General features: G+C 40.9%; 1 protein-coding gene across 1 annotated transcript in view; it reads right to left on the bottom strand.

Annotated features, from left to right (window-relative positions):
- Positions 1 to 16968, bottom strand: part of CFAP57 (cilia and flagella associated protein 57) — a 75188-nt gene that overhangs the window by 41022 nt on the left and 17198 nt on the right. Inside the window, exons 6-8 of the mRNA XM_067725778.1 lie at positions 10021 to 10160; positions 9067 to 9232; positions 8253 to 8366 (exon numbers count right to left, since the gene is read on the bottom strand). Of these exons, the coding sequence (XP_067581879.1) occupies positions 8253 to 8366; positions 9067 to 9232; positions 10021 to 10160 (420 nt within the window). The remainder of the gene's footprint in view (positions 1 to 8252; positions 8367 to 9066; positions 9233 to 10020; positions 10161 to 16968) is intronic.

The raw sequence follows: 16968 nt of genomic DNA, 5'->3' as shown, positions 1-16968 counted from the left end.
CACCTCATTACAAATAGCTCAATTTCATTTCTTTTTATGGCTGAGTAATATTCCATTGTATATATGTGCCACATCTTCTTTATCCATTCATCCGATGATGAACACTTAGGTTGTTTCCATCTCCGGGCTATTGTAAATAGAGCTACAATGAACATTTTGGTACATGACTCTTTTAGAATTATGGTTTTCTCAGGGTATATGCCCAGTAGTGGGATTGCTGGGTCATATAGTAGTTCTATTTGTAGTTTTTTAAGGAACCTCCATACTGTTCTCCTCAGTGGCTGTATCAATTCACATTCCCACCAGCAGTGCAAGAGTGTTCCCTTTTCTCCATACCCTCTCCAGCATTTACTGTTTCTAGATTTTTTGATGATGACCATTCTGACTGGTGTGAGATAATATCTCATTGTAGTTTTGATTTGCATTTCTCTAATGATTAATGATGTTGAGCATCCTTTCATGTGCTTGTTGGCAGTCTGTATATCTTCTTTGGAGAAATGTCTGTTTAGGTCTTCTGCCCATTTTTGGATTGGGTTGTTTGCTTTGTTATTGAGCTGCATGAGCTGCTTATAAATTTTGGAGATTAATCCTTTGTCAGTTGCTTCATCTGTAAATATTTTCTCCCATTCTGAGGGTTGTCTTTTGGTCTTGTTTATGGTTTCCTTTGCTGCGCAAAAGCTTTGAAGTTTCATTAGGTCCCATTTGTTTATTTTTGTTTTTATTTCCATTTCCCTAGGAGGTGGGTCAAAAAGGATCTTGCTGTGATTTATGTCATAGAGTGTTCTGCCTATGTTTACCTCTAAGAGTTTGATAGTTTCTGGCCTTACATTTAGGTCTTTAATCCATTTTGAGCTTATTTTTGTGTATGGTGTTAGGGAGTGATCTAATCTCATTCTTTTACATGTAGCTGTCCAGTTTTCCCAGCACCACTTATTGAAGAGGCTGTCCTTTCTCCACTGTATATTCCTGCCTCCTTTATCAAAGATAAGGTGACCATATGTGTGTGGGTTTATCTCTGGGCTTTCTATCCTGTTCCACTGATCTATCTTTCTGTTTTTGTGCCAGTACCAGTACTGTCTTGATTACTATAGCTTTGTAGTATGTCTGAAGGAGGATAACTTCTTACGTGTTCCACTAGATTGAGGCAGAATGTCCTTTCCTGGTACATGCCCTTCAGTAAACACTAATCATAGCTTTGTGGGAAAGTTAACATTCTATTTTCTCATATGCTTGCAAAATACTGAAGATGAAACATTCCCATTTCCATTTCACTTTATGAGTGTAAAGACGGAATCATAATAGCTCCTCTAATGCTACAATCAATCATTGCTATGTTTTACAAAACCTTTTTATTTTGAAATAATTATCGATTCACAGGGAGTTGCACAAATCGCACAGAGAGAGGGTTCTTCCAGATGGCAGAGTAAGTACCTCAGCTGACCTACCCCCTACACAATAAGGTAACTGTTAAAAACGATAAAAACAGTTATTTAAAGTCTTTGGAAATTGTCCTAAGGGCATGCAGCCAATGTAGAAACATTCGTTCAGGAAGATCTCCTCAATCTCAGTAGGAACAGAGACTGTGGCATATGAGCCATAATCGGCTCCTTTACCCTCTTCAGCTTCAAACACTTTATTCCTGTGTACTCTGGGCAGGTGTGGCTCCCTTTCCCCCTGGATCTCAGTCTTTGGCTATGGTTTCACCCTGGGAAACCTGCGGGTGTTTCTTATCCCCACCTAGAAGCTCTATTCCAGGCAGGCGTGGCCAAGAAGACCTCATCTTCCTTCCCCCAGCCAATTCCCACCTGTTGGTGGAAGCCCTACTCCAAGTGCAGAAGCACGAGAGTACCGGTGCCCCGACTGCCCTGCCCCAGCTAACTCATAGGGTGAGGGTTCCGCACCATGAGGGGGGAGCTGAAAAGATGAGGGATTCCACCCCCTTTCCACCTGCAAGTGCCACTCACGGAGTAGGGATGTCACTCTTGGAAAAGAAGGTCCCTACCCCTGGCTCTGGTGCAGTGGAGCAGGGGTTCTTCCCAGAGGGAAGTCAGCCATAAGACAAAGAGCCCTACAGCTCTGCCTGAGGAGACTGACTTATTTGGAACAGAGCATGGAGAATTCCATCCACGGGCATCATCTAAATCAATGGAAATCTAGGTGGAGGGCGATTAAGAGAAGGCTGGTAACTCCTTGATATAAGCAAGATGGCAGAACAACAGAACTGTAATAGAGAGGACAAGGGAAAGAGACAGTCAGGAGAGCCCTTCTGGGATCATAGACAACTCTGGGGATTGGGAAGGCTGTATGTACGTGCAAGGCTGCACCCACTCAAGAGCAATCAGAGCAGGATATGGGGAACACTTGAAAGTATCTCCTAAGCTGCACAATGACTCATTATCACAGGGCGGAAGCATCACAGGCACAAGGGGTTTAAACACATCTGACCAAACACTAACTGAATACTAAGCTCCTGACCCAGGGGCATTTCCCAGGAAGTCAGGCTTAGAAATAAAACCACGCTTATGTCTGGCAGCCTGGAAGGCTGTGTGCATGGCTAAGGCTGCACCCTCTCAGGTACAATCAGAGAGGGAATCTCCAAACTGCTAGTCTCTGGCTAAACATGGAGCAAAAGCATAAACTCAATGAACTGGACAGCAGCCTCTAAGCCAAACACAAATCCAACAGTAAAAGGTGAAAATCTAACTGGCTAAGGGGCCTTAAGCACTATCTTAGGTCAACCCAGGGGCAAGCCCTAGGTAGCCAGGCTAAAAGATCAAAGTAGAAAAACATCCGAGCAGAGACATCCGAGGCTGCCCACTGTAGGAGAAAAAAAAGATTTCTCAGAATTAGTTCAGCCAAGTTGCTAAACAAAACAACCAAATAAAAACTTTCTAGCCTTTTCCCCTTTTCGTATTTGTAACTCCGTTCTCCAATAGAGAGAGACTGGCTCCCATGAACTCCAATGCGTTAATGGATTCTCTCAATCTCCTTATAAATAACAAACCTGCTGACCCACTGGTTACCTCTTTGGGTGTTCCCATGACTACAGTCCTGTCAGCCACATCTCAGTCCTAGCTCTACCATGTCTCAGTCCTAGCTCTACCTCTTAAATTGCATTTTCTAATTGTTTTCTACTATCATGTAAAAATGCACTTAAATATAGTTATTTCTAACAATATTCTTAGATTCACTAATTTTAATAGTTTATCTGCAAATTCTCTGAATTTTCAACATACCCGATTATGTCTGTGGTGATAGTTTTATTTCATCCTGTCCAACCTTCATGCCTTTTATTTTGCTATGGCCTGAATGTCTGTGTCTCTCGCTACCTCCTCACCCCAAAATTCATATTTTGAAATCCTGACCCTCAAAGATGATGGTATTGGGAGCTGGGGCCTTGGGGGGGTGATTAGGTCCTCAGTGCTTCCCTCATGAGCCCTTATAAAAGAGGCTCCAGAGAGCTAGCTCGCCCCTTCCACCATGTGAGGATACAAGAAGTCTGCAGCCAGGAAAGAGGGCCCTCTCCTGACCATGCTGGCACCTTGATCTTGGACTTCCCACACTCCAAATTGTGAGGAAAATTTTCTGTTGTTCATAAGCTATCCAGTCTATGCTATTTTGTTATGGCAGCCCCGTGGACTAATGCATAGTTCAGTTCCTTGCCTTATTGCACTGGATAGGACTCAGTAGAAGGCTAACAGAAGGCATCAGGTTTTGTCCTCTATCTCAAAGGGAATGTTTTCATAATTTCATAATCAAGTGTGCTGTTGTAGGTTTTCTGTGTCTTTATTTTTCTCCAGGCTGCACTTTTTTTTTTTTTACTATTTATTTATTTATTTGGTTGCACTGGGTCTTAGTTGTGGCAGGTGGGCTCCTTAGTTGCAGCACGTGGGCTCTTTGGTTGCAGAAGGCAGGCTCCTTAGTTGTGGCTTGCCGGCTACTTAGTTGTGGCCTGCAGGCTCCTTAGTTGTGGCATGTGAACTCTTAGTTGTGGCATGCATGTGGGATCTAGTTCCCTGACCGGGGATCAAACCCAGGCCCCCTGCATTGGGAGCGCAGAGTATTACCCACTGCGCCACAAGGGAAGTCCCTGTAAATGTCTTATATAAGATTTTTAGGGACTTCCCTGGTGGTCCAGTGGTTGAGAATCTGCCTTTCAATGCAGGGGACATGGCTCGAACCCTGGTCAGGGAACTAATATCCCACATGCCTCAGGGCAAAAAGCCTGCGCTCTCTAGAGCCCACGTGCCACAACTAGAGAGCCCGTGTGCCGCTACTGAGCCTGTGAACTCTGGAGCCCACACGCCACAACTAGAGAGAAGCTTGCACGCCACAACAAAGAGCCCGCATGCTGCAACGAAGATCCGCGTGCCACAGCTAAAGACCTGGTGCAGCCAAATAAAATATTTTTTAAAAGTACCTAAATTTTTTTTATAATATAATAAGTTCCCCATTATTTTTAGTTTCTTTTTTAAAATCATGAATGCATGTTAATGGTATAGATTTTTATTATATCTGGATTTATAGAGATAAGCATATGCTTTTTTATCCTTACTATGTTAATGTGGTATTCACTAATTGATTTCAAAATCTAAAATAACTTTGCATTCCTGGAATAAATCAACATGGTCATGCTGTATTTTCCTTTTAATATATTGCTTGATTGGTTTGATAATAATTTAGGTAGGACTTTTTATGTTCAAACAAAAGACTGGCTTATTGTTTTCCTTTCTTGTGATGTCTTTGACAGGTATCACAATTATGCTGACCTCCTAGAACAATGTTGGAAGTATTTGCTTTTTTTTTTTTAATTCTCTAGAAGAGTTTTTTAAAGATTAGTGTCATGTTTTCCTTAAAACTTGATATACTTCTCCAGTGATAGTTTTCTTTGTCAGAAGGTTTTAAATTACAGATTCAATTTTTCTAGGAATTTGTCAGTTCGTCTATGTATTCACATTTACTTGCATAAAGTTGTTCATAATATCTTCTTATGATCTTTTTTAATGTCTATAGGACCTGTACTGATATCCCCTTTTCATTCCTCACATTGGTTACTTATATCTTCTCTCTATCTTCTTTTCCCCTTAATCAGCTATGCTAAAGGTTTGTTCATTTTGAGTTTTCAAAAAATCAAGTTTTGTCATGTACCACAATGTTCATTGCAGCTCTATTTACAATAGTCAGGACATGGAAGCAACCTAAGTGTCCAATGACAGATGAATGGATAAAGAAGATGAGGCACATATATACAATGGAATATTACTCAGCCATAAAAAGAAACAAAATTGAGTTAGTTGTAGTGAGGTAGATGGACCTAGAGTCTGTCATACAGAGTGAAGTAAGTCAGAAAGAGAAAAACAAATACTGTATGCTAACACATATATATGGAATCTAAAAAAAAAAAAAAAGGTTCTGAAGAACGTAGGGGCAGGACAGGCATAAAAACTCAGACGTAGAGAATGGACTTGAGGACATGGGGAGGGGGAAGGGTAAGCTGGGAAGAAGTGAGAGTGGCATGGACATATATATACTACCAAATGTAAAATAGATAGCTAGTGGGAAGCAGCCGTATAGCACAGGGAGATCAGCTCAGTGCTCTCTGACCACCTAGAGGGGTGGAATAGGGAGGGTGGGAGGGGAGACGCAAAAGGGAGGGGATATGGGGATGTATGTATATGTATAGGTGATTCACTTTGTTATACAGCAGAAACTAACACACCATTGTAAAGCAATTATACTCCAATAAAGATGTTAAAAAGATAAAAATTTTTTAAAAAATCAAGTTTTGGCTTTGATGATCTTCTATTGTGTGAACGTTCTCTGTTTCATTAACTCCTGCTCTTATCCTGATGATGTCCTTTCTTTTGTTTTCTTTGAATTAATTTGCTGTTCTACTTCTAATTTATTGAGCTGGATGGTTATATCACTGATTTTCATCTTTTTCACTTTTCCCATACATGTATTTAATGTCATAAATTTCCCTGTATGCATGGCTTTAGCTGCATGCTCCATCTATATTTTCTTTTGTTTTTGTTTTTTCTTGCAGTATCACACATGTAAGCGTAACATATATCCCTGGTTGGAGACAAGTGTTATAAATTCTTGTAAAGTGATGAAACATGGCTGCTCTCCTGGGTTGGTGAGGCAGGGCCTCCTATGGGGGTGTGCATGGTCCTGGAAAGAGCAACACATTCACCTGGTGTGCTTTCCTCCGCATCTCCACAGTCACACTGTTGGAGCTGAGGAAACGCAGCAACTCTCAGTACTGCTTGTGCTTAACAGCACTTTTGCTTGTGACCTGTTAATTGCTAAACTCAGTGGTCAGTTTTTAGTATCCACAGCCCACTCTCTGACATTTAATACCACTGACTACTTTATCCTTTTGGAAACCAGTTCCCTGGCTTCTTTGATACAATTCCTCGATTCCAGGTTCTCTTTGTACTTCATTTGCAGTCTCTCTCTTCTTTACCAGTCCCTTGGTCACTCATCTCCTGCCCAAGATCTCAGATTCCGCATGAGCCCTTGGTGATCTAATCTATGCCTCTGACTTCTACTGACTACCACCTAATCCCCTGAATTGGAATTTTTAGCCTTGACTTCTTTCTGACCTCTGCACTCATATATCACACTCCTGGACACATCAAGCATAACGTGTCCAAAATGGAGCTTAATATCTTTTTTCTCTCTGTCCCTACTACTAAAGCCATGGTTTAGTTCCTAGCTCCTTTTTCACCCTCATTTCCTAGCTGATCTCCTTCACTCCAACTTCCCTCCCCTCTAATCCATCCTCAGTACTGTTTGGAGAATTATCTTTCTGATACCATTACTTCCTTTCTTAAATCCTTCCGATTGTTTCTCATCACCTACAGACTAATGTTCAATTCCTTGGCATGGCGTACACACTCTATGGTGCAGCAGACTTCTCCAGCTCCTCCTTCTATCACTCCTTAAATGTGTCCTATAAACCACAAACCACCATCCTATTCTATACTCCCATTCCTTCATCTGCAACACATCCTGCTGCTTAGAATGCTTTTCTTTTCCCATTGCTTGTTCTCTCCAAATTCATCTGCTGACTTCTTACCCTTTCAATCTTTAGTCTCTCCCTTTTCTGCATGCTCCATATCTACTTTATCTTTAGGAACTACTGGTTTTCCTTCCTAAATATCTTTTGAATCCATCCACTTCTTCCTATTGGTACCACCTCCATCCTGGTCTAAAATACTAATCATTTATCATGTAGATAACAATCTCCTTACCATTTCCACCCTCGTCCTTTTCAATACAATCTTCATTCTGCAGCCAAAGTAATGTTTTAAAATGCAAATATGGTCATATCATTTCTTGTCCTAAAACTCTTCAATGATTTCATGGAACAGGAAGGATAAAGTATAAAATCCTTAAAAGGCCTACAAGGTTCCATGAACAAGGTTCCATGAACTTGGGTCGCTGCTAACCTCACCAATCTCAGTTTCATTCCTGATACCTATGCTTCAGTCTCACAGACGGTTCCTCCTATACCCTTAGAAATCTCCCATCTCAGGGTCTTTGTTTATTTATTTATTTTTGGCTGCTTTGAGTCTTTGTTGCTGAACATTGGCTTTTCTCTGGCTGCAGTGAGAGGAGGCTACTCTTGGTTGCGGTGCGTGGGCTTCTCATTGTGGTGGCTTCTCTTGTTGCGGAGCATGGGCTCTAGGCACACAGGCTCAGTAGTTGTGGTGTGCGTGCTTCAGTAGTTGTGGCACGTGGGCTCAGTAGTTGTGGCTCACGGCCTCTAGAGCACAGGCTCAGTAGCTGTGGCACATGGGCTTAGTTGCACTGTGGCATTTGGGATCTTCCTGGACCAGGGCTTGAACCTGTGTCCCCTGCATTGGCAGGCGGATTCTTAACACTGTGCCACCAGGGAAACCCAGGGTCTTTGGATCTCTATCTGCAATGATTTTCCCCACCAGCTCTGTCTGATTAATTCCGAGCCACTCCTTAGGACCAAGCCTTCGTGAACATCCCAATTTCCCTCATGATGCCCACTCCTCACCACTTCCTCTCATAACAACCCATATTTTTCTTTCACTGAGTTTACTACAGTTAGTACTTAAATCTGTCTGTGCATTTGTTTTATTGTCATTTCCCCCAACTAGACAGGGACCTTCGAGGGAAAGGAATCACTTCTCTTTTGTTCACTTATACCCCATTGGCTAGCATGATGCTTGGCTCTGAGTCCTTGTTTCCTTGGACACTGTCCACTCACTTACCTTCCCTGTGTGTCCTTTCAGATTCGAGATGTTCTCCAGGCTGGTGGCGGAAAAAATGTGAATCACATTCCCATTGACTGCAGCAAACAGGTGACCTCCATTGCTAAAGCAACACTACCAGGAAATACAGGAAGAGAGCAAGAATGAAAGACAGTAGTCTATCTGAAGGTTACAGTTGAGTTCAGGGTGAAACCATACGTAGGATTGGGAATCAGGGGAAGGTGCAAATAGGACTGAGAAGTGCTGACATCTTCACTTTCACTATTCCTGTAGCTCATATTGGCCAAGATGCTGACCCTACCATGTGCACGAATCATGAAGGTGCTTGGGTCAGAGAATAGAACACTCATTTTGTCTGCAGAAGAAGTTTCAGAACAGGGGAGCAATTCCTCAAATCACTGTCTTGATTCCACAAGTCATCTCAGGGGGAAATCTGATGGGCTATTGTCTCTCCCTGTTGCTCATTTTCCCTGGCGCCTCCCAATCGCCAAACTCGCCTTCCCAGCTGTGACTCCGATTCTGTGATAACTTTCTTTTTAATGCTTTTAAAACATATATGACTCCACAGCCACAGAGTGGACTGATCACAGGTGAGATCTCACATGGTTTGGTTCAGTGATATATTTTGGTGGGCATAAAAGAAAGAGGATAGAACCAACATACTCAATAAGTGTGGTGGGAGAAATGGATTTCTTTTTAAGCCACCAGAATTCTCTAAGACAGTCTTCGGTCCTTCCTCCCCAGTTGTGCTAGTTCTTGATATTTCAACTCTGGCTTTCTAAGAAACTGGACCTTTACCTCCGGTAGTTCTTACCTCTTTGCACCCTCTGACAGAGTATTCTTTGAAAGAACGCACATCATCAATGAGTAGATTCATAAGGCGTAGTTTGTCAGCAAACCCTACTCCAACGTAGTGTCCAGACGGGTGAAGGCTGATTGCATAAGCTTCTTCTTGGTATTCCTTAAATAGTTCCTGGGTGCTGTGAAAAAGATAAGTTATTGAATATAAGTCTAGCCCACTGAGTCCCTCAAGTCCTCCATTGTATCTGGTACATATTTTTATCCTAGCGTTTGAGATGCTTTATTGCCTGCAATTATTGGTGCCTCTTTTTCTAGATTTTGGTTACTTGAGGGTAGTGTCCAGCAATGAGTATGACAAGTAAAGGGACTGAATATGGCATTGTCTAGACATGTTGAAGGCACAGCTCCATTTAGATTTCTAAATCAGAAGTATTGCACAATTTTTTTTCCAGCAGCCCCAGCAGCTATATACAAGAGCAAAGAAGTTACGTCATGGGGCCAATCTAGGCTGGAGATTCTCAAGGAAGCTGTGCCAGGAGGATAAAATCACTGGGAGCTGAAGGTGGTTGGGGCAGTGATCTGGATTCAAAGGGCGAATCAATGGTCTGGAGAGCTCCGTGGGGCAAAAAGCAGGTCTAGTGGGGGTGAGGGGATAGGAAAGCTAGAAGGACACAGGAGGGTATGTAAGGACGGGAGATATTGGGATGTTTCTTTATGTCCCACGTGCCAAGCATGGTGTCTGGCACGTAGCAAGCACTGAATAAAGTATAAAGTGATTTTCTAGCTCATGCAAGAGTGAAAAGTAAAGAGAATAAGGTAGTTTGACTGACTTGATTAAAAAAAAAACTTTTCCAACTGAAAGCTTCTAAGTAATTAAAATTTCAAACCTCTAATTAAAATAATTCGCATGGAAAATTTAACAACTGAAATCGTGCATATCACAGTAGCAAAGCCTTTCACTCCTTACTTTGATTCGTAATTCCAGATGCGAACAGACCGGTCCACAGAGCAGGTGGCAATGAGGGGTTTGCGGATGCAAGTAGCTAGACCAGTGATGGATGCTGAGTGCAACGGGTACATCAGATACTCAAAGTGGGCAGGCTCCCCCTGGAGAAATCACACAGAATGAGATGGGGCAGAGGAAGGAAAAGGCTGGTAATGCACTCCAGCTCTCATCACTACTTATGGACGTTAATTAGCCCAGATGCACAGAAATCAGGCTGTGGGCAAACTGCTTTAACATTATGCATATTTTCCTATACCATTATTATTTTAAAACATCATTTTAATGGCAATAAAGTATTTTATTCTATGAATATACCAGAATTTAATTTATCTATCCTTCTACTATAGGAATATTTAAGTGGTCTCTGATTTTTGTTAGTTAGGGGTAACACTAGACTAAATATTCTTACATGTAACTCTGTGTTCCTCTCTGATTACTTCCTTAGATACTGCAGGGTAAGTGCCTGACATTAAGCTTTTGAGTCTCAAGGCATCTATTTCAAAGGACATCCATCTTGAATAAACATATTGCCAGTTGTATGACACAGCTACCAGCCAAATAATCTGCCAAAGAATTAAGCCGTCCCCACCCTTGAAGACCCCTTTTGCAGAAAGTCCTGGATAACTTAAATAACTGACTTCTTGAGTGACCCCACTTTTCTCTTCCTGTGGCCTAATTCTCACTCTCGTGGCTAAATGACCATTAAATCAATAGTGAACTCGCAAAACCCTAGACACCCCACCTTCAAACCTTAATAAATGCAGAGCCCCAGGTCCACCTCTCTCTTTAACCATGTCCTCACTGTGTGGCCCTTGGGCTTGCTCTGTACCCTCCAGGACCTGTGAGTAAGAAATCTTGTTCCTCAAAGTTCCCTGATGGTTTTTGATGAAGTACATCCTACAATAAGAACCAAAGGGCCAGTCAGGCCACAGCATTGGCCCTGGTTGGGGGAGTGTATGTGGGGCCTTTGCTAGGAGTAATACAGCCCCCAGGTAGTGCCTCCGGCATTCCTAGCTGATGGCATCACCACCAATAGGTTGGGACCCACACAACAGATGTATTTCTAGAAGTGGAATACAGGGCAAAATGGTGTGAATGATTTTCAAGATCTTAATGAGAACTCCCACATTTCTCTGCAGAGAGACTATGTTACTCCACAAGCAGCAGCAAGGAGAGTTGGGTGAATGATTTTAAGTTAAAATTTATCCTATTGCACTGCTTGTGTAGATTCCAGGTGTCTGTCATCAGAGACATTACACCTGGGACACCTGAATGAGGCGTGATGACTGGGGAGTTTAATGAGGTGTACATTGTTCACAAGCCAAGGCAAAGGCTGAGCTGGCAACCCCCTCAAATTCAGACGCTTCCCTTCTCTACTGTGGCAGAAAGAGGTGCTGGGCTGGGGTGGGGGTAGGCACAGATTATTCCCATTCTTCTCCATCTGCTTCCCCTTCTTTCTCCAATATCTTCAATCTTGCTGTCTCTACTAGCACATTTCTACTAGCTTTTTTTTTTTTTTCCCCCCTGAAGGATGAGCAAGAACTAATGTGGGGAAGGGGACAATATAAGAGTGCCCCAGGCAGAGGTAGGAGCATACTGAAGCCTTTTGGCAGAGGGAACATGCAGACTCATGGTGATCAGAAAGGCCTGTCCTATCAGGTGGAATGATGGGATGGGGCTGCGGAGGGCAGCCTGGGCCAGACATTGCCCAGCCCTGTGCACCCAGTTCAGTTCTTCTCAGAGCACCAGGAAACCCATGAAGGATCGCAGCTGTGATGACGGTGGAGGTGGTGGAGGATGTGTATTTTGTGATAATCACATCTGGGATTTGAAAAGATCACTCTGGCAGCCAAACAGAATATAATTCAGGGGCTGGAGGGCAGAGTGTACATGCAGAGACAAGCAGGAAACTGTTCCAGCCTGGGAGAGAGAGTGGAAACACTCCCCTCCACAGAAGGTCCCACTCTCTGGTCTAGTTCTCTCCTCCCCACACAGCCTTCCTTCTGAGAGGCCCTGCCCACCAGCAGGGAGAGAAGCTCTATGCAATGAGCTCACCCCTCTACACAGAGAAAGTGGACAGACTGGAGATCCAGCCATCAAATTAGTCCTTTCTGAGTCCTTGTGAATGAAGTGTCCCCAGGTGAAATGATAAAAATGTCTTAGTTTGGGGTATACAACATAATGACTTATATATTAGCCGACAAACTTTTAAGTACACTCAAATTCCTGTTATGTTAAAACAAAAGCAATTCTCTCTTTTCTGCCATGTCTCTGCACCTCATTCTATGAGGCCAGTATTACCTGGATACCAGAAGCAGATAAAGGCATCACAAGAAAACTACAGAGCAACATCCATTATGAATGTAATTTATTTTTGAATTTTATTTTATTTTTTTATACAGCAGGTTCTTATTAGTTATCCATTTTATGCATATTAGTGTATACATGTCAATCCCAATCTCCCAATTCATCCCACCAGCACCCCCCGCCCCCCACCACTTTCCCTCCTTGGTGTCCATATGTTTGTTCTCTACATCTGTGTCTCAATTTCTGCCCTGCAAACAGGTTTATCTATACCATTTTTCTAGGTTCCACATATATGTGTTAATATACGATATTTGTTTTTCTGATTTACTTCACTCTGTATGACAGTCTCTAGATCCACCCACATCTGTACAAATGACCCAATTTCGTTCCTTTTTATGGCTGAGTAATATTGCATTGTATATATGTACCACATCTTCTTTATCTATTCGTCTGTTGATGGGCATTTAGGTTGCTTCCATGTCCTGGCTATTGTAAATAGTGCTGCAATGAACATTGGGGTGCATGTGTCTTTTTGAATTATGGTTTTCTCTGGGTATATGCCCAGTAGTGGGATTGCTGGGTCATATGGTAATTCTATTTTTAGTTTTTTAAGGAACCTCCATACTGTTCTCCGTAGTGGCTGTATCAATTTACATTCCCACCAACAATGCAAGACGGTTCCCTGTTCTCCACATCCTCTCCAGCATTTGTTGTTTGTGATTTTCTGATGATGCCCAATCCAACTGGTGTGAGGTGATACCTCATTGTAGTTTTGATTTGCATTTCTCTAATAATTAGTGATGTTGAGCATCTTTTCATGAGCTTCTCGGTCATCTGTATGTCTTCTTTGGAGAAATGTCTATTTAGGTCTTCTGCCCATTTTTGGATTGGGTTGTTTGTTTTTTCAATATTGAGCTTCATGAGCTATTTATATATTTTGGAGGTTAATCCTTTGTCTATTGATTTGTTGGCAAATATTTTCTCCCATTCTGAGGGTTGTCTTTTCGTCTTGTTTGTAGTTTCCTTTGCTGTGCAAAAACTTTTAAGTTTCATTAGATCCCATTTGTTTATTTTTGTTTTTACTTCCATTACTCGAGGAGGTGGATCAAAAAAATCTTGATTTATGTCAATCACAAAAATGTGATTTATGTCAAAACGTGTTCTTCCTATGTTTTCCTCGAAAAGTTTTATATGTCTGGCCTTACATTTAGGTCTCTAATCCAATTTGAGTTTATTTTTGTGTATGGTGTTAGGGAGTGTTCTAATTTCATTCTTTTACATGTAGCTGTCCAGTTTTCCCAGCACCATTTATTGAAGACACCGTCTTTTCTCCATTGTATATCCTCGCCTCCTTTGTCATAGATTAGTTGACCATGGGTGTGTGGGTTTATCTCTGGGCTTTGTATACTGTTCCATTGATCTATATTTCTGTTTTTGTGCCAGTACCATACTGTCTTGATTACTGTAGCTTTGTAGTATAGCCTGAAGTCAGGGAGTCTGATTCCTCCAGCACTGCTTTTTTCCCTCAAGAGTGCTTTGGCTATTCGGGGTCTTTTTTGTCTCCATACAAATTTTAAGATTTTTTGTTCTAGTTCTGTAAAAAATGCCATTGGTAATTTGATAGGGATTGCATTGAATCTGTAGATTGCTTTGGGTAGTATAGTCATTTTCACAATATTGATTCTTCCAATCAAAGAACATGGTATATCTCTCCATCTGTTGGTATCATCTTTAATTTCTTTCATCAGTGTCTTATAGTTTTCTGCATACAGGTCTTTTGTCTCCCTAGGTAGGTTTATTCCTAGGTATTTTATTCTTTTTGTTGCAATGGTAAATGGGAGTGTTTCCTTAATTTATTTTTCATCATTAGTGTATAGGAATGCAAGAGATTTCTGTGCATTAATTTTGCATCCGGTAACTTTACCAAATTCATTGGTCAGCTCTAGTAGTTTTCTGGTGGCACCTTTAGGATTCTCTACATATAGTATCATGTCACCTGCAAACAGTGACAGTATTACTTCTTCTTTTCCAATTTGGATTCTTTTTATTTCTTTTCTTCTCTGATTGCCGTGGCTAGGACTTCCAAAACTATGTTGAATAATAGCAGTGAGAGTGGACATCCTTGTCTTGTTCCTGATCTTAGAGGAAATGCTTTCAGTTTTTCACCACTGAGAATGATGTTTGCTGTGGGTTTGTCATATGTGGCCTTTATTATGTTGAGGTAGGTTCCCTCTATGACCACTTTCTTGAGAGTTTTTATCATAACTGGGTGTTGAATTTTGTCTAAAGCTTTTTCTGCATCTATTGAGATGATCATATGGTTTTTATTCTTCAATTTGTTAATATGGTGTATCACATTGATTGATTTGCATATATTGAAGAATCCTTGCATCCCTGGGATAAACCCCACTTGATCATGGTGTATGATCCTTTTAATGTGTTGTTGGATTCTGTTTGCTAGTATTTTGTTGAGGATTTTTGCATCTATGTTTATCAGTGATATTGGTCTGTAATTTTCTTTTTTTGTAGTATCTTTGTCTGGTTTTGTTATCAGCCTGATTGTAGCCTCATAGAATGAGTTTGGGAGTATTCCTTCCTCTGCAATTTTTTGGAAGAGTTTGAGAACGATGGGTGTTAGCTCTTCTCTAAATGTTTGATAGAATTCACCTGTGAAGCCATCTGGTCCTGAACTTTTGTTTGTTGGAAGATTTTTAATCACAGTTTCAATTTCATTACTTGTGATTGGTCTGTTCACATTTTCTATTTCTTCCTGTTTCAGTCTCAGAAGGTTATAACTTTCAAAGAATTTGTCCATGTCTTCCAGGTTGTCCATTTTATTGGCATAGAGTTGCTTGTAGTAGTTTCTTAGGATGCTTTGTATTTCTGCAGTGTCTGTTGTAACTTCTCCTTTTTCATTTCGAATTTTATTGATTTGAGTCCTCTTCCTCTTTTTTGGATGAGTCTGGCTGATGGTTTTTCAATTTTGTTTATCTTCTCAAAAACCAATTTTTAGTTTTATTGATCTTTGCTATTGTTTTCTTTGTTTCTATTTCATTTATTTGTGCTCTGATCTTTATGATTTCTTTCCTTCTACTAATTTCGGGTTTTGTTTGTTCTTCTTTCTCTAGCTCCTTTAGGTGTAAGGTTAGATTGTTTATTTGAGATGTTTGTTGTATCCTGAGGTAGGATTGTATTGCTATAAACCTCTCTCTTAGAACTGCTTTTGCTGCATCCCATAGGTTTTGGATCACGTGTTTTCATTGACATTTGTCTCTAGGTATTTTTTGATTTCCTCTGATTTCTTCAGTGATCTCTTGGTTATTTACTAACGTACTGTTTAGCCTCCATGTGTTTGTGTTTTTTATGTTTTTTTCCCCTGTAATTGATTTCTAATCTCATAGCATTGTGGTCAGAAAAGATGTTTGATATGATTTCAATTTTCTTAAATTTACTGAGGCTTGATTTGTGTCCCAAGATATGATCTACCCTGGAGAATGTTCCATTCGCACTTGAGAAGAAAGTATAATCTGTTGTTTTTGGAAGGAATGTCCTATAAATATCAATTAAATCTCTCTGGTCTGTTGTGTCATTTAAAGCTTGAGTTTCCTTATTAATTTTCTGTTTGGATGATCTATCCATTGGGGTAAGTGAGGTGTTAAAAGTCCCCCACTATTATTGTGTTACTGTCGATTTCTTCTTTTATAGCTGTTAGCAGTTGCCTTATGTATTGAGGTGCTCCTATGTTGCGTGCATATATATTTATAATTGTTATATCTTCCTCTTGGATTGATCCCTTGATCATTATGTAGTGTCCTTCCTTGTCTCTTGTAACATTCTTTATTTGAAAGTCTATTTTGTCTTATATGAGTATTGCTACTCCAGCTTTCTTTTGATTTGCATTTGCATGGAATATCTTTTTCCATCCCCTCACTTTCAGTCTGTATGTGTCCCTAGGTCTGAAGTGCATCTCTTGTAGACAGCATATAGATGGGTCTTGTTTTTGTATCCATTCAGCGAGCCTGTCTCTTTTGGTTGGAGCATTTAATCCATACACGTTTAAGGTAATTATCGATATGTATGTTCCTATGACCATTTTCTTAATTGTTTTGGGTTTGTTTTTGTAGGTCCTTTTCTTCTCTTGTGTTTCCCACTTAGAGAAGTTCCTTTAGCATTTGTTGTAGAACTGGTTTGGTGGTGCTGAATTCTCTTAGCTTTTGCTTGTCTGTAAAGCTTTTGATTTCTCCATAGAATCTGAATGAGATCCTTGCCGGGTAGAGTAGTCTTGGTTGTAGGTTCTTCCCTTTCATCAGTTTAAATATGTCATGCCACTACCTTCTGGCTTGTAGAGTTTCTGCTGAGAAATCAGCTGTTAACCTTATGGGAGTTCCCTTTTATGTTATTTGTCATTTTTCCCTTGCTGCTTTCAACAATTTTTCTCTCTTTACTTTTTGCCAGTTTGATTACTATGTGTCTCGGTGTGTTTCTCCTTGGGTTTATCCTGTATGGGGCTCTCTGCACTTCCTGGACTTGGATGGCTATTTCCTTTCCCATGTTAGGGAATTTTTTAACTATAATCTCTTCAAATATTTTCTCGGGTCCTTT

This window comes from Pseudorca crassidens, chromosome 2, assembly GCF_039906515.1.
Source record: "Pseudorca crassidens isolate mPseCra1 chromosome 2, mPseCra1.hap1, whole genome shotgun sequence".
In the NCBI taxonomy this organism is placed as follows: domain Eukaryota; kingdom Metazoa; phylum Chordata; class Mammalia; order Artiodactyla; family Delphinidae; genus Pseudorca; species Pseudorca crassidens.
This window is presented reverse-complemented; position numbering and strand designations above follow the sequence as displayed.